This window comes from Typopeltis vanoorti, chromosome 19 (assembly GCF_054136105.1).
Source record: "Typopeltis vanoorti isolate ZY-2024b chromosome 19, IOZ_Tvanoo_1.0, whole genome shotgun sequence".
NCBI classification, from domain to species: domain Eukaryota; kingdom Metazoa; phylum Arthropoda; class Arachnida; order Uropygi; family Thelyphonidae; genus Typopeltis; species Typopeltis vanoorti.
In genome coordinates, this window is record NC_143567.1 from 60,459,007 (window position 1) to 60,482,562 (window position 23,556).

The following is a 23,556-nucleotide window of genomic DNA, read 5'->3' on the forward strand; positions in this document are numbered from 1 at the left end:
CAGATGAAACTTTACTCTGACGACAGGCATGGGATATGTGGACGCTTCAATTACTACAGTTATGACTTAAGTATTCAGTGTCTAATATCTTCGAAATATGGAAAACGAAAGTTTCTAATGTTTGGACAGCAGCATCACCAGCACATGAACGTTGCAGATCCTGAGACTTTTAAACTTAGAAATATTGCTTATTTTCTAATTTCACAGCGGCATTTCGAGATTTTGCTGATAAGTAGTTTGAAACAGTGGTATAAAAAGAGAATGATTTTAGTATAGTTCAGGCCTTGTCGTATTCCTGTCCCCTCCCCACGGCTGAAAGCCTCTCACAAAGAGAAAAAAAGTCAAAATTAGTTGTAAGGGCACTATGACGTTAATTGTAACAAAAATTACTAATTATATGAAGAGCCAAAGGCTTCTAAAAAAATGTTTACTAACCTCGTGGTGATTAGTACATAATGTGTACATTACACGGCATTCCTTTTCCCCGCTGTTACGCGGGGATTAATAATTAAAAATTGTGTCTATGGTTTATAAGTTCTCAGATAAAAGTACTCTTCAGACTTAAATAAAATGAGAAAACTTTAACTAACATATCAAACTATCAAAAACCGTGTGTTATCCTTTTGTGAAACCGATAAGTCTGGTCTGAGAATATGTAACTAACCCACGCAGGAGCATCCATAGGAATTGCAATGTGTATTTTCCAATTTATGAAGAAGATAGAGGTGACGAATTTTTACCGTATCGAAGATTATTAAAAAAAAAATGCACTATGGAGTAATTCTTCTAAACCAACTCAACTAGATATAGAGATCAGAGGTAAACTAAAATGCAATGCGCTTGACCTAATTTCTATACAGGTCCTAGAGATGTATACGTTTCTAGGGACCTGTATAGAATGTATATATGCGTATACACGCATATACGCATATGCGCGTATACGCACCAAGCCCACTCTTGAACCAATAACACAAGATCCTTCGTATACCTTTGAAACAGAAGGCCTAATTTTCATGTGAACGGAAACTGCGAAAAGACTGCATCCCATTTTCTTTACCTATGCATATTTATGGTGGAAAGAGATGGAAAGATGAAAAGAGAAAGAACACCAGGCAGTGAGTGCTACAGCAGGTGAGTAGAGAGCATGCGAGACTATTGCTTCTTCGCAATCTCAAAAATTCACACCCCACTACTGGTCATGAAACAAACAGCACTTTTTTTGCTCTTAAAGTAATATGGCATAAAAATTGTTTTCATACTCGTTTTGTTTTAGGAACTAAAGTGATCTAAGATCTAAGCTTCATAACCAAACGGTTGCAGAGAAATCCATATCATACATGTAATATCACGATTTTCAGGGACCAGTCGCTCAAACTCCTGTCCACATCTTTAAATCAATTGAAAATGAGAATTGCGTACTTGTGCACAGCTGAACTCAGTGCAGTTCATTACTTACATGATTGGTCCGTGTCTAGGATTCGCGGACATCCAGTTAGTAAGTCATCTTAAGATTTTCTTTTCTTTTCTGTTTTTTTTTTTGTTCTAAGTTTTATGAGTAAATGTCAAACAATACTAGCCTGGATGACCAAGTAGATAATGCCCCTCCAAACAACAAGCTATAGATTTCAATTCCATCGTGGACATTGATGCTCGTATATATTTTTAGGTGAGAGATGAATTTTGTGCCAGCTGCAAGACTGTCAGTCTGCTGATTGGAGACCTGCAGTGCGTAAAAAGTTCAATGTATGGCTTCTAGAGCAGAGTTTCCGGAATATACAACTTAGCCCACAAACGGTACTGATATACTACATAGGTATACAACCTTTTGTGGGTAGGTGGGATTCATATTTATAAAATGCGGCTGCGATCTATGTCCGGCAGTTTACTTTCTACAACCTTCTCGTAATGCACTTTCGCAGAGAAATTTTATATAGTGAAAACGCAAATTCTGTAGAATCAATAACTGCAGCCGACCACGTTTTCAGACTTCTTACCAGAGAACAAGCACAAATTAACATAATCTTTGTTTACTTTTTACGTTCTATTTGGGCAGTCACTCATGGCTAGTGGTCATCCATTACAATAAAATTTAAGATCAACGATCAGGCAAAAATAATAAAATAATAATAACAGACAGCCAAGCGATACTACAGTATTGCGTTAAATTGTCAAGGTATTGTATAAGATATACGTCTGCATGCTTTTCGATCGATAGCAGGTCTTTTGCGACCAGCTACCGTATGTCCACCATGATTTATATGTGATCTAAGCAATACTAATATAATCTTGGAGTGACAGTTGTTTTCACTGAAGTAAAATTTTCAAAATCGTGCTCTTATATAATATAATAAGATTTCATTTAGAATACATTTTAAAATAGAGAATATAAATTATTTCATTTTCCTCTCGATACATGTTGAGTTTTTAGCCTATGGGTTAAAAATCAGCTATGTAGAAAATGTCTCCTCCTTTATAACGCAAGGTGTTTTATACCATAAACATATGAAAATACATATTCCAAAAATACATGAATATTTGCCATTTACAACATTCGATCAGACAAACAATTATGTATAATTCATTTATGCTACACGTATACATATTAAAAGATAACTACACATTATTTGTATATGTTCCACAGAACATGATAAATAATCATGACTAGTAATAAACATGCGTACTTCCTAAAATAAAGAAAATACTCATACGCCATTACAAACTGCTTGTTTCCAGCAATTTCTACTGTATAATTTCAATTAATATTATGGCAATTTTGGTATACATAATGATGACTATCAGACATCAGTGAGTGTGTGTGTACACGAGAATCCACATATACAAAAATGTACATTACGTGTATCGTAAAGATACATGTATCTGCTTCACAAATTTTGGTGCTGTAGTTCTTTCGTCTCACATCTTTTGTGGCCATTTTACTGAAAGGAGCTGCAAGGTTTTCGATTAGGGAATTACTAAAAGATGAACTACATACCTAATGAGGATGCATACCATTTCTTATATCTAAACTGTTTCTAGAAGTTACTTTAATGTAATGTGTATAGTTCTTACTTAGATACCTCAGATACAGTCACTTGACGTTTTCATGAACACTAGGTACGGTTGGAATTTTTACATAAGATATTGATGCGACTTGCGTTTAGTTTCTAGAGCAGGGTTCCCGGATGATCTAATCCTTAGCCCACCCACAGTTGTAAACCTATAGTACTAATTGGCAGGACTATAGTACTATAGTCCTGCCAATACATAATTATACATTTTAAACAGATATCTCTTTAAAAAATTGCCATCGAATTCAATTTTCAATTCACAATTAATCTTGACAAGACTACCTTACATTTTTATATACGTATTCTGATACACGTGTTAGCAAGGTTATCTAGCTTGTTCAGTTATATATATAGGCAATCCTCTGCTACTGAACTAAAATCAATACTGCAGTTATAAAGAGAAATTTTCTCTTACCTTGTTTAATTTCGGATTCCTTAAATACTCCATATTTTTCCTGCTCAGCTGACCGACTTTTTCATCCACAGCACATTCGCAACGAGGCTTCTGATTGTTGATTCCCATCTCTGTTGGATTCGGAGTGCAATCTGATGCATGCAACGCTTGCCATCCTAGTAGTTTACGATAATTTCCCAGCAGTCCCTGCGCAGTTGTCAGCCAAGTAGCACGAGCGAAATACATGTACTGAAGTAAGTGCGTTTTATATATATATATATATATATATATATATCACAATTAAAGATATTAAATTTTACTCGGGTTTCACGTGGGCCACTTTGAAATCATCGGTTGCACATGTGTTAAAGGTCCATAAATAACTATATGAAAGATGAATGTGCAGTTATTACATAAATTAATGTAGTATTCAGTACAGTGTTAAGTGAAATATTATAATCAGATCCGTTTTGGAATAGTATGATGAATACAAGTACTTCATAATAAAAAGGAAAATATGTTTCTGAATTTAATTTCAGATAAAAAAAAATCAAAAAGGGATATCTCTTTTTTTTATTTATTAAATTCCCTCTGAGGTTCCAGAACATAACCATCTACACTGTTTCTGATGTTTACGTATTATATATTATATCTATAAACAGAGAACAATTCATACAACACACATACACACTGAAAGAGGAAACCTCATATTTACATTTCAAGGACATATGAATTTAAAATATGTACGCATACTGATTTTTCATGGATATTAATATAATTAAACAGTTTTAACTAATTTTGTATTTTAGTGACCAGGTACTTTCGAAATGACGGCCTTGAATGTGCAATGCAAGCCACGCAATACGCATTTAACACTGCACTGCTTTTCAAGAAGCAAACGAAATACAAAATTATTAAAAATACAAAACAGTGCACAGTTACGTGTGTGTTAATAATCAGTATAATGCTGCTGTTCCAATGTGCCATAATTTCCTTATGAACAAAGAAAGTAAAACAAATAATTTTCTTTATGACTTTTGTGAATTTTTGTATTAATTAATGACAGCAAAAACTACCATATTAAAATGATTTAACATAAAAATTCATTATAAACTATGCTTTTTTAAAATCCTTCACAGTTTATGAACTGATGGACTCTGGAGGAAGAGTATTAAGGAGGGATGTGGGTATAAGAAACAGATGGAGACTATACTTTGAAGGGCTTTTGAATGAGGAAAATGCGAGGACTCACAGAGAGGATGAGGGGGGGATGGTGCAGAACATCAGTAGAGTGGAAGTGAAGGAGGCCATAAAGAGGGTGAAGAATGGAAAATCGGTGGGCCCTGACAAGATCCCAGTGGAGGTGTGGAAGGCACTTGGGAAAAGGGAATCGACCTGCTGTGGGACCTGTTCATAAAAGTTTGCCAACAGGAGGTGTGGAGGGAAAGTACTCTTGTCCTTATCTACAAGGATAAAGGGGATGCACAAGACTATAATAATTACAGAGGAATAAAGTTGATGTCCCACACAATGAAAATCCTAGAAAGAGTTCTTGATGGAAGACTGAGGCAGGAGGTGGAGATTGCAAAGGAGCAATTTGACTTCATGCCTGGTCGATCGATGGCAGATGATGGAAAAGTTTCGAGAGAAACAACGGGCGCTATATCTGGTGTTTATTGATCTGGAGAAAGCGTATGATAGATTGCCAAGGCAAGAAGTCTGGAGGCGTCTGAGGGGAGAAGAAAGTACCGGAGAAATATGCCAGGCTGGTGCATGAGATGTATAGAAATGTGAAGACAAGAGTTCGGATCTGTCTGGGAGAGACAGAAAGTTTTCAAGTGACAGTTGGTTTGCATCAAGGATCAGCATTAAGTCCGTTTCTGTTTAATATTATGATGTAGGTGGTGCGGAGGAGGTGAGAGAAGACGCGCCTTGGACAATGTTGTATACGGATGACATCGTGCTGTGTGCAGAATCAAGAGGAAAAGTTGCAGCTAAACTGGAAAGATGGAGGAAAGTACTGGAAGAGAGAGGTATGAGATGGAGCAGAAGACTGAATATATGTGTTGCAAAGTGGATGGTAGCCAAGAGACAATCTGGAGCTGGAAGGATGTGTCATCAGGAAGGTTAGGGACTTTAGATACTTGGGTTCAACAGTGAAAGAGGATGGAGAGGATGAGAAGGAAGTGGGATGGAGGAACTAGAAAGAGATGGCTGGAGTGCTATGCTATAAGAGGGTGCCGATCAATCTAAAAGGAAAAATCTACAGAACAGTAGTGAGACCAGCTATGGTGTATGCTATGGAAACTGTGGCCCTTAGGAAAAATAACATCAGCAGGATAGAGGTAGCAGAGATGAGAATACTTAGGTGGATGTGCGGTGTGACCAGAAAGGATCATCTGAGAAATGTAAGCGGAACGCTGTATCTTCGCTCCTAACTACGAACCTAGGAGAGAAGATACAGGAAGCAAGGTTGAGAAGGTTTGGTCATGTGATGAGGAGGGAGGACGAGTATGTGGGAAGAAAGGTCATCCGGATGGATGTACGGAGGAGGAAGAAGCGCAGGCGGCCAAAGAAGAGATGTAGGGAGTTGGTGGAGTAACTTGAGGATGAAGAACTTGGATATGGTCACAGCCCAAGACAGGAGGATGCGAAAGAGACTCATTAAAACAGCTACCCCATTTAAGTGGGATATGTTGCAGAAGAAGAAGAAGAAGTTTATGAACTGATGGTCAGTTGTAGTAGCTTCAGCAGTTTTTACTCTAGCTGAGGTAAACAAGCCAAACCATTATCGCAGTAACCACTGAAATGTCCAGCAGTAGAATATGCTTTGAAATGAAAACGCTGGGCAATAACTAAGCAATTGATTCACAGAATTCGCTTTTATGTTTCAGATAATTTGGCTCCCTCTTAGAAAAATCCGGTTTCTCTGATTTAGAGACCAAAGAGTACTTTTTACAAATACTTTCAGACCTCCAATAAGTAGGAGATGGATTTCCACGAGGTGGCGAAAATCGTCTACCACCTTAAGTTCACAAACATCCATGTCACCTTGTTATGTTTTCAATGTTTTTTTTTATATTATTATTATTGTAAAGCCGATGTGGTTATATACCACACAAGCGCTCGCCGAATGCTCTTCGGGTCGTCCAAGTGATAATATAAATACAATGGAATTACAGAATACAACACTGTTCTTATCAATGAATAGTATACTTTTTAAAGTATACTATTCATTGATATTTATTAACAGATTCACACAGAAAACGAAATAGAATATATTATTCCTATATATTTCGCTCAATATGCCATAAGCTTCATTCAGGGAAAAGAAAAGAGAACTGGTAACAATATTGAAATTCTGAATACAAGAGTGAGTTATCCAGCATGCGTATAATATCACAGGTCTCGGTCGCAACTGTACAGTAAGAAGAAATACTATTAGAGTTTAGAGACATGGGTACAGATGTATAATTAATTAATAATAATTGATAGGCGGTAAGAAAGATGACAACTTCGCAGATGTACAAATTATATCTGCGAAGGGTCCTTGCTATTTGTTCAAATGTTCCTTTAAGGTAGGGTATCTTTTTAACATAAGATTGCAATCTGGAAGAGGGATGATAATTATCAAATATTTATTAAAGTCTCGCTGTATCCATTATAATACAGTAAGTTTAATTTAATTTAATTCTTCTAATAAAATGAAACTTACTATTATTCGTGCATGCTCGGTATACTTTTGATAATACCTATTTTTTGAGAAGGATAATGATGTGAAAATGCGTAGATATATCTGCCTGTAAAGAAGGCTTCCTGTAAATAGAAAATTCAGTATTACCAGCAAAGTTATGATGTATTAAAGTATCCAAAAAAGTGAAGACTGTTATTAGATTCACGTTCAATATTGAACTTGATGCCGTTCATGATATGAGTTAATGAGTTAAGTTTATCCAGAAAATGAAATAGTTTTCGGTCAGAGTGAGACCAGATTGCAAAGATATCATGCACAAAACGTAGCCAAATGCGAGATCGAGGAGAAATAGTGCTAGAAATCCGATCCTCTAAATGCTCCATAAAATAATCAATCAAAGCAGGTGATATAAGACTATTCATCTCAATACCCTCAATCTGCCTAAATAATTTATTACGTCAAGTAAAATCCGGCATTGAGAGTACTCGTAAACTTGAGTAATTTGATGATGTCATCAGGGAAATCTACTTGTAAAAGTTGTACAGTTTCTTTAAGTGGTATATTTGTAAACAGTGAGACTACATCAAAGGAAACCATCTCAGACTCTTGAAGAAGAATATCTTCAATTTTTTCTTTTAAGTCAAAGTAAAAATTAAAGATCGATTATTTTTCAATTCGTGTGAAGTTCTGCGCCACCATCCGAATCTTAATCGGACAGACTGTATGCCTTTCTCTAAGTTTTGGGAAGCGATTGTTGCTAATTGTTTATAATTTTAATTAATTAATTAATTACACATATATATCCATGTCTCTGAACTCTAATAGTGTTTTCTCTTAATATACAGCTGCGACCGAGACGCATGATATTATAGGAATGCTGTATGACTCGCTCTTGCATTCAGAATTTAAATATTGTTACCAGTTCTTCTGCCTTCTCCCTGAATGAAGTTCATGACATATTGAGAGAAATATATAGGAGTAATAAATTCTATTTAGTTTCCTCTTGCATGTGAGAAGCCGTTAATTTTTAAAAAAAGTATACTGTCTCTAACGCGCATGTCTCTATTAAACGTTTAGTAATCTTATCAATAACTTACCTGTACATGGGTATTACTGCTCTTCAGTCCCACTTTGCAAGTGTACAAATTGTTGGAAATTTTAGGAAAGCCTCCCCCCGATATCAAAGCAGCATTAGCTTTGAAATAAGTATTCAGTCGAACGCTTTCACCGATTTCTTTAGGTTACAATTTCCATAACATTTTTGCTGTGAAACTAAGCGGCAAGAAACTTAGCCAAGGAATGCAAATATCATATCAAAATAAGTTGAAAACTCGCTAATTGCCATTTTTGCCTTATATTACTTCTTCTCTTATATCTCTACCATTCTTCTCTTATATTACTGAGAGAGTTTTCTGTTGTTGGAATAACTCTTCTTCCTTGATTCAGACACCATCACTTTGCTAGGTAAAGGATCTGCATTTATAATGTTATCTTACGTAGCATTATAAATGCAGATACTTTTCAAACCATTTTGCTCAAGTGAATACTCGAAAAGAAACTATATTCTTTATTTAAAACAAGGGGATATTAAATCCCACATTGTTTTAAAATCGAATAAGAAACTCAAAGATTGGTATCAGAGCGTTTCATGCCGAATATAGTATTCTTCTTCTGGTTCCCATCTGCCGTACGGCCGCGGGAGGGTAGCTATATGCTACCATTCTAGGGAGAGATGATTATGAGCAAGGTGGTTTCCCGTTGCCTTGCTTGCCGTAAGTATTTATGACTGTAACCTGTATGTTCACGGGGCCGGTTTGCCTGCTTGCGGGATGAAAAACCCCAGATAAACTGGCGGAAAAAACCATGCTGCCCACGCCCAAGACCGGCTAATTTGGCTATGGCTGAGGAAGATCCTTAAGCTCCTCACTTCGAATATAGTATAATAAACTATAAAAGTATCGGCGATTACTAGCGTAAGCTAATGCAAGTAGTCCTAGTACGTAGTACAAACACAGGCAACTCGCAGCAAAGGTGGGTAAAGTTCTGATCGCTATTCTTGGTATTTTCCATAATGTAAAAACAAATTTCCTAGGAAATGTATGCTGTTATTACATTATGGTGGGAGGTCACTACCCAGACCGGTTTCAGCCTTTCTTTAAGTGGTATATTTGTAAACAGTGAGACTACATCAAAGGAAACCATCTCAGATTCTTGAAGAAGAATATCTTCAATATTTTCTTTGAAGTCAAAGTAAAAATTAAAGATCGATTATTTTTCAAATCGTGTGAAGTTCTGCGCCACCGTCTGAATCTTAATCGGACAGACTGTATACCTATCTCTAAGTTTTGGGAAGTGATTGTTGTTAATTGTTTATAATTTTAAATAATTAATTAATTACACAGGAGGATGTCCGAAATTGTTGGGATGGAAAAAAAAATAGCATTATGTGGTGGAGGTGAAAGGTTAGGCAAGAGGTTGATAGTGGCCTTCCCTGCAAGGCTCCAAAACCCTACACCTCCCCCATCCTCCCTCTCCTCTAGAAGATCCAAGGGGAGATGAGCGAGCTCGCCGTTTTCAGATTTCTTTTAGTCATGTCACCTCCAACTGATGCTGATAACTTAGGATCAAATAATAACATTTTTTGTTGATAACTTAGGAGCAAAAAAAACGCGTTTTTTTTTGCTCCTAAGTTATCGGCATCAGTTGGAGGTGACATGACTAAAAGAAATCCGAAAATGGCGAGCTCACTCATCTCCTCTTAGATCTTCTGAAGGAGAGGGAGGATAGGGGAGGTGTAGAGTGGGGGAGCCTTGCAGGGAAGACCACTGTCAACCTCTCACCTACCCTTTCACCTCCACCACTTAATGCTATTTTTTTCCATCCCAACAATTTCGGACATCTGCAAATGGCTAGATCATTCATCTCATTGGTTATCAGTTTGAGGTGACATCACTAAAAGATATCGGCAAATGGCGAGCTTGCTCATCTTCCCTTGGATGAATTCGAGCCACAGAGATAAAGTTTTCCCCATGATATCACAAAGTAAGATAAACTCACATCAACATCAAATCTACCAGCATGTGAAAACACCAACATCAAATCTACCAGCATGTCTGTGAGTCATCTGTGTGAAAGTTTCATTTTGGAAGGAATGGTCAGGGTAAGGGTCAGGTAAACAGTACTATAAGGAAAAACAATCCAGTTGAGTATCTTTTCAGTTACTGCAATTCATTCATTCAGTGCAGCTATTGTATTGTGGTGTGGTGTTTTGTGTCCAGTAAAGTAAAATGATGAGTGAACCACAAAAGTCTTTGAAATTTTCTTTCTTCAGGAAAATAGTGCAAGACAAAACTCTTCACATAGCTCTAAAAGGATGGAAACCTGTCATTATCTTAGAAGATGCATAGATTGTGATGTGTTTATCCAGGACCACTTGGGAAAAGTTACACAGGAAGTGGTCTGATATTCTCGGCTATTTGCAAAGAAGAGTTGACTACGAAATGGAGCTCGGTGATTGTTATATTCTGAAATGCCAAGATGGGGAAATTAATGCTCGATGATACAGGAGCTGGTGTATGTAAAGTTTTCTCTATTAGTTGTGAAGAAGCTGAGAGATTTTCACCAAAAATGTACAACATTGTGAATCATTTACTAATTTTGGAAACTGAATTACCAGCTATTCATATCATGGGGAAAATTATCGCTAATCATTTAAGTTTATCAATGGTAAAACTAGACTTTCAAGATTTTATCCAAATCGATAAAGATTCTCTATTTTGGGACATTTACGGACATTTTACAAAACTGCTTGTGTATATTTGGTGACAAAAGAATACACAGAAAGCTTAACGAGGCATGGTGTCATTTCCAGACTGATGCAATATCAAATGAATAGAGCAGTACTAACTATGGTATCTGATCTAAAATCTCTTTTGCATGACCAACTATTTTGATGTAATGTAACCAAGAAACAGTGAGTAATGAACATTTTTCTTTATTGAAATCTTTGGAAAATATTGAGTGTAAACTAAATATTGTGAAATATTTTTAGGGAATTACAGGTTTCAAATTTTTTTTGTAAATAATATTTCAGCAAAATAAAATATGCATATGTAAAACTTAAAGGAACAAAGATGTATGTTGTTGTGTTTTCTACAGTGAAATTTTTACTCAGTTATTCAGTTTACTTAATGCAATTATGCAAATACCTTAATGCAATTCTGTTTAATTATTGTAAAAAAATCACTACTGTGAAATTAATGCCAAGAACATGGGAAACCTGATATCCTGTAATTAATTATTTATAAATTTGTCTAATGCTACCTATTGACATTGTTTGAGTTATCTGTAAACATTTCGTTCACATACTCGAAAATCCGACCTGTGAGAATTTGGTGGTTTTACAGAGAGACAGCAGATAATTTAACACAAAACGTGACTTAAACTCTTAAAGGTTTGATATAGAAAAAAGGTTTTTTTCTCTCCAGAGAACACAAATACAAATTTTACCTTTCCCCAAACAAAGTAAGATAAGAATTTGGTTATTTTGCAGAGAGACTGCAGATAATTTAACCCAACATGTTACCAAACTTAAAATAGCTTGGTGTAGAAAAGAAGAAAAAAAACTGGGGAAACTGGTATCCTGTAATTAATTATTTCAGAAAATTGTCTAATGCTACCTATTGACAATGTTTGAGTTATCTGTAAACATTTCATTCACATACTCAAACCCCAAACTAAAAATATCATGCAAAACATCAAAGGGAGGATATGAGTCATGAAAAAGGTGAAATTTGGATTGTCGTGTGGGAAGTATTATCAAACTCTCAAGTAAGACCAGAATTTCAATCCCCTGAGTCAGAAAAGTTCACAAGTAGACACAACAATTTGGCGAATACGGATCGTTGGCAGATATGAGCCATGACAAGACACATTGAGTTACCATGGGAAAATAAACACATAGATTGAGCCACCATGAGTGTAGGAAATAAATGAACCTCATAGTAACTATAAGGAAAAAGGGTCAACTGCATTTCAGACATTGTATTTGTGTTTTGTGGTGTGAATATATGTTAAAAATCAACAATTTGGAATATTCAGAAAACCTCGATAGTTCCAAGATGCCTTATTTTGGAATGTAAGTTAATATTTTTTGTTTAACTTAAATATAGCATGTGATATTATTTCAATGACCTGTGAGCATATGTTTTCGTAAGGGCAATTCTAATACTGAATAGTTTTTTTTTCATAAGAATAATCATAGGATACATATATTGGAGTATCACCATGAATATGTAAAAATAATCAATTAAAATTCTGAATATTTTTACGTATTTTTTATGTTAAAATGTTTATTAGTTTTGTTTTCATAACACGCATTGTCGGCACTTGCGATGTGCCTGTTATGGAAATTGTTTTGTCAAAAGTGATATGTAAAGAAGTCAAAAAATTGATGTACTTACCAGATTTGATATTTGTATTACTTACAAGAATTTTATTGTAATTTAAAATTATCAAAAGTTGTGTTTTTATGAAGACATTCTCTCTTGTCGCTAACGGAGACAACGTGCCGGTCAATACACCTAGTTTCTTGCTTGCCATTTTCCAGGAGTGTGCATGCTCGCCGAGAAGTATGACTGATTGACAGCTGACAAGAAAGCATTCGGTATCGAAGTAACGGCTGTAAACAAGAGAGCGTTCGGAAGGAATTTAGAACATAGGCATAGGATATTTAAGTTCGGGGGGAACTTGAATTTTTTTTATGTGACAGTCGGAAGAAAATTAATAGTATATTCCGAAAAAGGAATCGTGGAACTATGAAGTTTTAATGTGGAATAAGTATGTGGATAAATAAAAGAAAATATTGCTATATGTTTTAAATGGAATATTGGAGGAAACACTAATTGAAAGATTTATAGTAGATTCCGAAAAGGGAATCACAGAACTGTAAGTTTTTTTTAATTGGAAGAGTTAAGACTGTCATTAAGCATTTAGTGAATAAAAGAAGAATTTGCTATTTACGTTCTAAAGGAATGTTCGAGAAAATTCTGATTAGGAAGTTTCATTCGTATTAAGGATGCCTGATCTGACTATTATTTCTACTAAAAAGAGACAGAATTAAGTCAGGAAAAATTAATGTGTGCTACATGGGTGATGAAAAAGGATCCTGTGTAAATGAAGAATAGAGTCATATATATCTTCGGAAAAGGGCCTTGATAGAGAGAGAAACTGGCTATGAACATTTTGTCATTTTGAAAACAAAGTGTTTAGTCTTAAGTGTAAGTTTATTTTAAAAAGGCCTTGGATCCAATTAATTTGTAGTCAGTTATGTAAAGTTGTTTGAAGTGTATATATATTGTTTTTGTATTATTAAATGTGTTTATTTTGTATTTTGGTCTTGAGTCAGTGATTATTTGGATTCTGAAAGAAAGAGTTAAGATCATTGCACCAATTGGAGTGAACCCTTGTGCATATAATAACATATAAATGCACTCGGAATTTAAAAAATAATTGTTAGAAACAGAGATCATCTCCATTGTATTAAAATATAATATCTATGAATATCCTTATCTATATAAAATCCACCAATTATTAACAAATACACTAGCAACTTTTCATGTCTAATGTGTGTTTGAGTTAATTATTCTGAAAAGATCGAAACATTGCTGCCATTTCGACTCCACTCTACTCTAAGAATTCCCATAGTGTTTAACAGTAAAGAAATACCCCAAACTGTATTGGAAAATTAGTACTGCCATCTACAGACATCCATTGTTCTCAATGGATGTCTGTAGACAACAATGATGGATATTTGTCATCTATGAGAAAATTCCAAGATATCTTATCTCAAAAACATCGCCCACAATTCCATAGGCAAACCAAAACACCATGTGATATTAAAGAGAGACATATGTTCCCCAGAAATTTCCAAACACATAGCATCATGATTCCTTATCTCTAAAACCACCCACAATGCTATACGCGAACCAACACACATGATGTCCCTGACAGAAGGGGCCCCCAGCAAAATTCCAAACATTCCAAACTCTATCTTATCACTACCATCACCCACAATTCCATACACAAAGCATTTGCTTATCTACACCTCATAACAACACACGTCCAAGACAGTCACGCTTCCCCCATTCACGCTTCCCCCATTCACCCTACCCCTATTTTGATCAGAGTGTCCCACCAATCACAACACGAATCCTTATCTCTAACCTTTTTCATTCAAATCAATAATGTCACTTATTCACAACAAACAAATTATGTCACTAACTTCATCTGATAACAGCACACATCCAGGACATGGACACACTTCCCCCATTCCCCCCTACCCCTATTTTGTTCATGGTGCCACACCAATCACAACACGAATCCTTATCTCTAACCATCACCCATAATACCATACGCGAACAAAACAAACAACGTGAGGTCACACACAGATGTTCCCCAGAAAAATTCCAAACATTCCAAACCCATGAGATCATCTGCTTAACAATCAATCACGTCACGATTCCTTATCTTATTTTGATCTTGATCTTGTCAGAAGTGGCTGCCCTACCCACAATTCCATACGTGAACCAAAACACAAGAACTGACGTCACTGACACATATGCCTCCAGGGAAATTCCAAACCCATGACGTCACACACACAATGACGTCATCGTATGAACAACCAATCACGTCACGATTCCTTATCTTATCTTGATCTTGATCTTGTCAGAAGTCGCTACCCTACTCTAGGGTGGTCTGAAAAGTTCTCGGCCTCTATCATACATTGTGTATGATAGAGGCCGAGTGTAGTGTAGATGGTAACACTATCGATATTTTTTCTAAGTTGGTATATAGTTGGTACATCTGTCATAAGCATCCATGTGAAATTGCAAGTTATTCTATCAAGTAGTTTGTTTCATACAGCTATCTGAAGCAAAAGTGTTGTCTGTATTCCTTGAAATGGATAAAATTGAGTATCATGGGGTTATAACATTCTTTGTAAAAGAATGTCTACCGCCAAATGAAATTCATTCGAAGTTCATAAACGTTTATGGGCACTGTTCTCCTTCGTTTTCGACAATTAGGAAATGGACTGCCGAGTTAAACGTGGCCATACCAGCCTTGAAGATGATCCACATGAAGAACGTCCAAAAAGTGTAACAACACCAGAAATCATTTATCAAGTGGTATTGGATGACCGGCGAGTCAAAGTGAGTGAAATTGCTGAGACTATAGGCATTTCAAAAGAACGTGTACGATATATTTTGCATAAAGAACTGCATATGAAAAAGCTTTGCACAAGATGGGTGCAGTGCTTACTCACAGCAGATCAAAAACGCAGTCGCATGAAAATCTCTGAACACTGCTTGGAGCGTTTTAATAAGAAAAAACTGATTTTGTGCATCGATTTATTACTATGGATGAGACTTGGATTCATCATTACACAAGAGAAACCAAACAACAGTCAAAACAGTGGACAGAAGAAGGCTGTTCAGCGCCAAAGAAGACAAATTCGGTTCAATCAGCAGGAAAGGTCACAGCATTGGTGTTTTGGGATGCTAAAGGCATTTTGTTTATTAATTATCTTGAAAAGGGTAAAACAATAACCGGGGAATATTATTCCAATCTTTTAACCAGACTAGACGAAAAAATTCGCGCGAAAAGACCTGGTTTACAGAAGAAAAAATCATCTTTCACCAGGACAAGGGACCTGCCCACAAAGGTGTTTTGGTAATGGCAAAATTAAGGGATCTTCACTAGAAATTGTTGGAAAATCCACCCTATTCCCCAGATTTGACTCCCTCTGACTTCTATTCTCTTCCTCAAACTAAAACTCCTCCTCGTTGGTCAGCGTTTTTCTTCGAATCAAGAGGTGATTGCAGCTGTAGAAGGGTATTTTGTAGATCTTACTGATAACCACTACAGGTACGGGATAATGGCGCTTGAGCATCGCGGGAGTAAATGCATTAGTCTTAAGGGAGATTATGTTGAAAAATAAAAATAATTTTGAAATGATAAATTCGGTTTTTCTTTGTTAGGCCGAGCACTTTTCAGACCACCCTCGTAGTGTTATTAAGCAAAAATTGCAGATAAAGAGAAGGTTGTGGAGGAAGTATAAAGAAAAAGCTGATGAGAAGTACAAGGTACAGGCAAAGACAGTAACCTGTATAGTAAGGAAAACCAAAGATAATTATGAGAGGAAGCTAGCTGATGAGTCCAAAGGAAATCTTAAGAAGTTCTTTCGCTACAAGTAAAAGGAGGAATAACTATGGAATGGTAATTTTAATCCCTTAACGTACCGATTAAAAATCAGAAAGCGTTCGTTTTTCTGCCAATTTTTTTGGCGTTTTGGGCGAAGGTGATTTGCTGGGTCAAATTCATCATTATTTGAAAAATAATGATGAATTTGTGCAAACGCAAACGAAATAGCCGATACACGCCGTTGGCAACTTTCCTCGGCTGAAAGCAAATAGGCACAAGATTGTCTAGCGTCTATATTCGGTTGTATGATATGTGAAACCAAAATTCAAAATCAGTTTTGGTGCAATAAACAAAAGACGTGTCACAGACGTCTTTGTATGTTAAGGGGTTAAAGAGTGTTGATGGTAGGGAAGTTATAGAAGCAAACGAAATAGTTGAATTACTTAGTGATCATTTTGCAAAATGTACTACCATCTTAGTTGTGATATTGCAGTGCCAAATGTGTCACTGACTGATGAGAGTCTAGAGATAGAAGAAATAGAGGTACTTAGTATATTACAGAACCTTAGTGCTAACACTGCCATATAGTTAAATGGCATATCATCCCAAGTGTTATGAGAATGTGCAAGAGAATTGGCACCTCCTCTAACAAAGCTGTTTAGTTTAAGCTTAGTTCTGGTAAAGTTCCAATAGTGGAAAGAGGGGGGGGATAATTCCAATGCATAAGGGAGACTCCAATACAGAAATAGCAAATTATAAGCCAATGAGTATACCAGGAGTGGTGGTGGTTAAGGTTATGAAAAAAGTGAAAAACATTAGAACTTAGGAGTGGGTGGGCAGAAATATGATTCTTTATAAGGGACATGGTTATGTGAAGGGTAGATCTTACCTTAGTAACTCACTTTCTATAATAAAGTAACGGTAGAGTTGGAAAAGGAAATCCTTTCTCGATGATATTGCTGGACTTTGAAAAGCAATTTGACAGGATTCCACACGTAACCCTGGTGCATAAATTGGAGCAAATGGGAATGGATCCAAAGCTAGTGATTTGGATTAGAGGGCGGCTAATGTACAGATATCAAAGAGTGGTTTATGGTGCTCGGTACTTGGTCAGCTGTTGTTTAATTTGTACATTGATTATATTGGAAATAATTTGAAAGGAAATATCCGCTTGTTTGCTGATGATGCAAAATTGGGAAGAGCGATAGTCAATTCAGATGATAGATACCTTCTAGGATGACTGAAAGAGGCAGGCGGTATGGGCTAAGGTAAATGGCTGTCAGTTTGGCGTGGCTAAGTGTAAGAGGTATGCACTTTGGGAGGATGGGATCACATACTATAATGGAACTGAACCGCAAGAAGTTGACGAGGCAAGGGACTTTGGGGGGGGGGGGGGGGGTTGTGGACAGAGAAACTTAAGTTTAGTGGGCATATTGCAAAGATTGCCAAAACATCACATGAAATTACATTTGAAGAATACACTGACGAGCAGGGATAGGGCAGTTATTGTTCCACTTTATAAGGCATTAAGAAGACCACATTTGGATTATTGCGCACAGCTCTCGTTACCGGGATTTCTTGGTGATGAAGAAATGGTGGAGAGGATTCAGAGGCGAGTTATAAAGATTGTTGCAGGTCTGTGGAATTTCCTACGAGGAAAGATTGAAGGTCTGTGGGCTCCAAGAACTAGCTGATAGACGTAAAAGAGATATGATAGCGGCATATAAATTAAAGGGATTTTATAGGATTGATACTGGTGACTTTTTAAGACCAGTGCAGGAAGGGAGAGAACGATGGGCCATCCCTGGAGATTGTATAAGAGTGTGGTTAACAAGGGTGTTAGAACTAGATTTTTTTCCATGGAGGGTGGTGAATGTGTTACCAGAGGTGGTTGTAAATGCTTCGTCTGTTAATGAATTTAAGAAGTATGATAGGTATTGTGTGAATAATGGTTAGTGTGTCAATATAGGTTCTCCCACAATGAGTCTTCTGACTCCATGGAGTACTGTTATAATAATAATAATAATAATAATAATAATAATAATAACTGTTTCCATTATGACAAATAGCTAATTTAAAATAACTTATCTATACTTATCAGTAAATACAGCCTTGGGCTCTCTATTTTATTTTATTTAAACGGAGTTTTCAGTATTTTAGCTCATCTATTGTTAAGAGGATTTGTCCAAAACACTTTCCATTCATGATCATTCATATGATATTTGAATTCCCAAATACCGAATATGCGGCTATTAGACAAGTGTATAGGCGATAATATCGTAATTAAACAATCAATAGCAAAAATATCAATCACGAGAATAAACTAATCGTATTCTCTTGTTATGATGAATGCGTATACTTTTTTGACTAGGAGACGAAATTATCTACCTAATGTTGGCTAGATCCCAAATTCGATGAAAGAATTTTAATATGACAAAGAACTGGCAGTTCATTGACATGGCATTGGCAGTTCTAAATGCGGCATCAACATCTCTACAAAGGGCGTTCGTCTAAGTGTGAATGAGCTATAAGCAACACGACTACACTGACATTTTCTAAGATACGCTGGATATATATGCATATATGGCATATCTTAAATATATATATATACACATTTCGTTACAATAAGCATAATAAATTATTAATATTTTATGTTTCTCTGCATATATCGAAATTTCATATTTTCTTTATTTGAGAAAATATGAAACTTGCAGCTTCAATGGCGTCATTCCTGCATGGCCATTTATATACACCTGCAAAGAAGAGAAGGCAAGACTTAAGTTTGAATGTCTAGACTTTTTTTTTGAGTGTAATATTCAAGAGTCCAAACATTCAAACTAATCTCATAACTGAAGAGGATCGATCTTATAACTTCTTTTATAATAATCGATCCTCCTTAGTAATAGAAATAATTGATGATGCATCATTGTTATCCTTTTATTCTGAATATATTGGTTATAGGAATATTTCCTTTGTTTGGTGGATTAAATTCTCAACTGAATAATAATGAAGTGCCTATTTGTCATCAAGAACACAATTTACGCCTCAAGAACAATGGGCGATATCGGCAATTAAATTTTACATTTTGACAACAGCTTCGTCAGTCGCCATTTCTCCTGAACGACGTAATTGTTAGTGTGCCAACTTGCCAGTCACTTTTGTTCTTGACATAGTAATTAATTGTGTATTAGCGAGCTACTGACTTAACACTAAATGTGTCTTTTCTAGGTTATTCCAGCTAGATAATGTTAGTTTGGTTAAGTACGAGCATTCCAACAGCAGTTCCGAAATTATACTGGAAGCGGGGAATGTGTGTGCGTGTGTCATACTAACAACTTCAAGACATGAGACATGCATAGAGGACGTTATGATTTAAAACTTCAACGAAAGCAGATTTCTTTTAGCACGATCAGTCTTATGAAGAAATGAGCCAGTGAAACCTCTAGCTTCAGATCAAGCGTAGCCCAGTTGCTTACGTAATACTGAAATCTGCTTATGAAAACCTTATCCTATTATTATATTAAATATATAATATTTGTAATATAATAATATACTGGTTTCCATAAATTAATGAACAAAGAGACAAATTGCGATAACTCAAAAACTGTATCACGAATTTTTATGCAATTCAGTGAAAAGCAGTACATGTGATGTGAAAGATACATCCACAAAAATGTAAATAAATAGTTTAATTCATTAACAAATGGTTAAATGATAATGATCAAAAACAAGAGATCAAAAAGAGATTGTTAAAGTGCCTCCATAAAGAATGTAGTCATCCCTCACAGCAATACAGAGCTCACAACGATGTTTCATACTGTTTATACTTAATTTTATTATAAATAGTAAACTCCTGTTCAGGTGTTTACTATTTATAATGTTCTCTATACAAAGTGATATTAGGCGTTCTTTGATATAGAGAGAACCAGGGACACGTTAGCACCCCTCTAATATTTTTGCCTCCGTAGCGCAATTGGAAGAACGACGGCACATTGCGCCCTTCGATTGGAATAGGCCTAAGTTCGATTCTCGTCGCGACGGGAGGAATCTTTATCTGAACGATTTCAATCGAAGGCGAGTTAGCCTATCTCATACGGAGGTAGCAGGGTTTTTTCTCCCGGAAACTCGGGTTTTTTATCCCGCATACAGACAAATCGGCCATTCAGAACACGCGCAATTTACAGACAAAAAAATACTAGTTGTGGTGGAGGTGGGCGGTAGATGGCGTTGATGGAGATGATTCGTAGTAGAGGTTCAGTGTAGTGGTTGAGACAGTTGTAGTTGTCCTCCCACGATGAGTCTTCGGATTCCTTGGAGGTATCAGGAATAATAATAATAATAATAATAATAATAATAATAATAATAATAATAATAATATCCGTGAAAGGGGCACTTATGGTGCAGGTAGTATGATTGCAGAGGCATCTCATTAGCTGGATGCACCGAACTGTGTGTATGCTTCCTAGGGGAACCACAAATGCTGTAACTTAAAGAGACGAGGTCCTGGAACCTCGTCTAATGCTTGTCTTCATTGATTGAAGTTTCGCGGACCGATATCTTTAAGAAGAGACTATCGTAAGCGTAGAGTGGATAGCCAGGTCTCCTACTTTAATCCTACTGAGCATGTTTGGGATGTTCTAGATAGATATGTTGTTGCTCCCAGCTCCCCCAAACCATGAAGGACTTAGGAGAGCTTTGATGCAATGGTTATTATTACCAACTGAGTTCCTGGACACCATTATAAACAGCATGAAACATCGTTATGATAGCTATATTGGCGTGAGGAGTGACCACATTCTTATTGAGTCACTTTGACAATGTCATTTTAACCCCCGAAACAACCCATCTCCCGATTTTCTCCCAAAATCTTCATCACTATACAAACCAAGTGACTTGGTAACCGAATTTGAATAACAATCTTGGCAAGGTCTAATCAAAGTTTTGCACAGTACTACAACTACCATTCCATCTTCACTCACTGGTGTCCTCCATATCATAGCAGGAATGCGTTTAGTTTTTCTCAATATTTGCAATGTTCTCCTCAACTTCTGTGTGCTACTGACAGTTACCTATGACCTGCAAATTCCAAATTCTACTGTCCCTGGACCGCCAGAAACGCAGCTACATTTCTTACTTCATTCAAAATCCTGTACCCATCGACCCAACTGCACCGAAGGTTCATGGAGCACAAGCAAATTGCAGTGCTCCATGAACAGATCATACCAACTGCCACCCTTGCCCCCCCCGCCCAAAGGACACTGCCCTACATATACGTACAACTCGTTGTTTATCCTAGATATTTCATCTATCTGACAAATCCATCTTCATCCTTCAACTTGAACATCAACCAGCCATGCAATATCTGCCAAAGCCTTCGTGAAGTACCGAAACACCACTGTACATGAGTTTATTATCAGGCAATGATAAACTGAGTCAAAGCACGACCCGCCACTCAGAAACCTATGCCTAGCAATACAATATGCACAATAGTGCAAATTAAAATACCTTCAGTTGGAGCGAACTACAACTGGAAACATCCGTAGAGCAAATTCCCGTGCAAACAACAGGTCTTTCAACTCCTTGCATTCCTGAAATAAGCGGTGGCATATATCCACCTTCGCCGCCTAATTAACCTCCATACACCACTAGTCTTTTCATCTCCAATACTATAGAACCCCCTCAGGACAGTGCTTACTACATTACCAACAGCAGTAGTCATTCTTCCACCATTACTGATGTCACCAATCAGTAATCATTCTTCTTCTTGGGTAAGTTAATTATGTCCTAGGGATAGCTATAGCAAATCAGTTGGTTTGTATGCATAAATAATTTATTTTATGCATAACGTGAATGATGTTTTACATAGAAGGGGGAAAAACAAAAGGGAAAACACGAGGTCATTCGTGGACGCTGAACAAAGAGCAGTGAGCAAGGGGATGAGGACCAGAAATTTTCATGGAGAGTGGTGGGTGATTGGAATGTATTGCCTGAGCGTGTTGTGAATAGACTTGCCAGACGTACCGTATATACGGGACTGTCCCGTATTGTACTTTGTAGGGACAGCTTAATGTCCGAATTTTAATGAAAAGATAAAATTATAAATATTATGTCAAGCAATTATAATATTCAATATTATTTTCGAATAATCCAACTTGAATTGATTTGTAAGGCATAAAAACTGACAATTCGAGGAAATTCATTGTGTTTACAGTTTACGGCGGTGACGGTCCCTTTCATTGGTCGCTTTTTACTTAGTATAAGCATTTTATTTATAATTCTGTACAGATATATTGCATTTGCTTATTTTCAAACAGTTCTTATTTGGACATTGTGCGGTGCGGTATCGGATCGGTACAGTACGTGGATGTGATTTCAATAATTATTAAAAAATAATATCTTGCCTTTTTCGAATGTGCGATATTTGGTTAATACATAAAATATATAATTAAAGATAAATTAATTTTATTTATTAATTATACAAAAGTAAATTAAATTCTTTCCTTAAGCCCTTAACAATGCCAAAATGAAAGTGCCTTTTTAACGATGATTATTCGAAAGAATGGAATTTTATTGCAAAAGGAAAACATAACGACAAAGTTGAATGAAAATCTATAGACGAACGTTTAGTATTGTACATGAGCGACGATCGGATATTACAGAACAAGTTAACACTCAGAAACACAAATAGCATTTCGAGTTCCAGTTCCAAAAGTATTGATACTTATTTTGTAAAACCAAATACCAGATTAAAAACAACTCACCAAAACTGTCCCGTATTTAGTTTTCCAAAATCTGGCAATCCTAGTTGTGAATGCGGAGATGGTGAATATATTCAAGGCACGGTATGATGACCTGCGTGTGTAATAATGAGACCTCCCGCGATGAATCACTTAACTCCATGGAGGTCTGATGTCTGATGATAATAATAATCATAATAATAATATAAAATGCATTAATTAATTTTATATGCTTAAGTTTAATTTAATGTCACAAATATCATAGTAGTTATTTGTGATATTTAACGAAAAGAATGAGAATGTGATGAAAATCTTTCTAAAATAAAGAAGGTTGCAATGGAAATATTTCCGAGTTGTGAGATTGCTTCGTAAAGTTTGAAAATCAATTATATGGGGGGGGATTATTAGATTGAACTACTATTACTTCATAAAAGTCAATGCCTTTTCTTCGAAAATTCTTAA

General features: G+C 36.2%; 1 protein-coding gene and 1 long non-coding RNA gene across 3 annotated transcripts in view; one reads left to right on the forward strand and one right to left on the reverse strand.

Annotated features, from left to right (window-relative positions):
* LOC150096158 (NADP-dependent malic enzyme-like) overlaps positions 1-23,556 on the reverse strand; it is a 272,304-nt gene that overhangs the window by 248,111 nt on the left and 637 nt on the right. Inside the window, exon 2 of one of the 2 annotated variants that reach the window (XM_090409458.1) lies at positions 3,484-3,669. In XM_090409458.1, the coding sequence (XP_090265584.1) occupies positions 3,484-3,669 (186 nt within the window). Of the gene's footprint in view, positions 1-3,483; positions 3,712-23,556 lie in introns of those variants that run through there. The other variant, XM_090409457.1, reaches the window with a different exon arrangement.
* Positions 3,590-23,556, forward strand: part of LOC150096159 (uncharacterized) — a 30,922-nt gene continuing 10,955 nt past the window's right edge. Inside the window, exon 1 of the long non-coding RNA XR_016549968.1 lies at positions 3,590-3,716. This is a non-coding gene — a long non-coding RNA (uncharacterized LOC150096159). The remainder of the gene's footprint in view (positions 3,717-23,556) is intronic.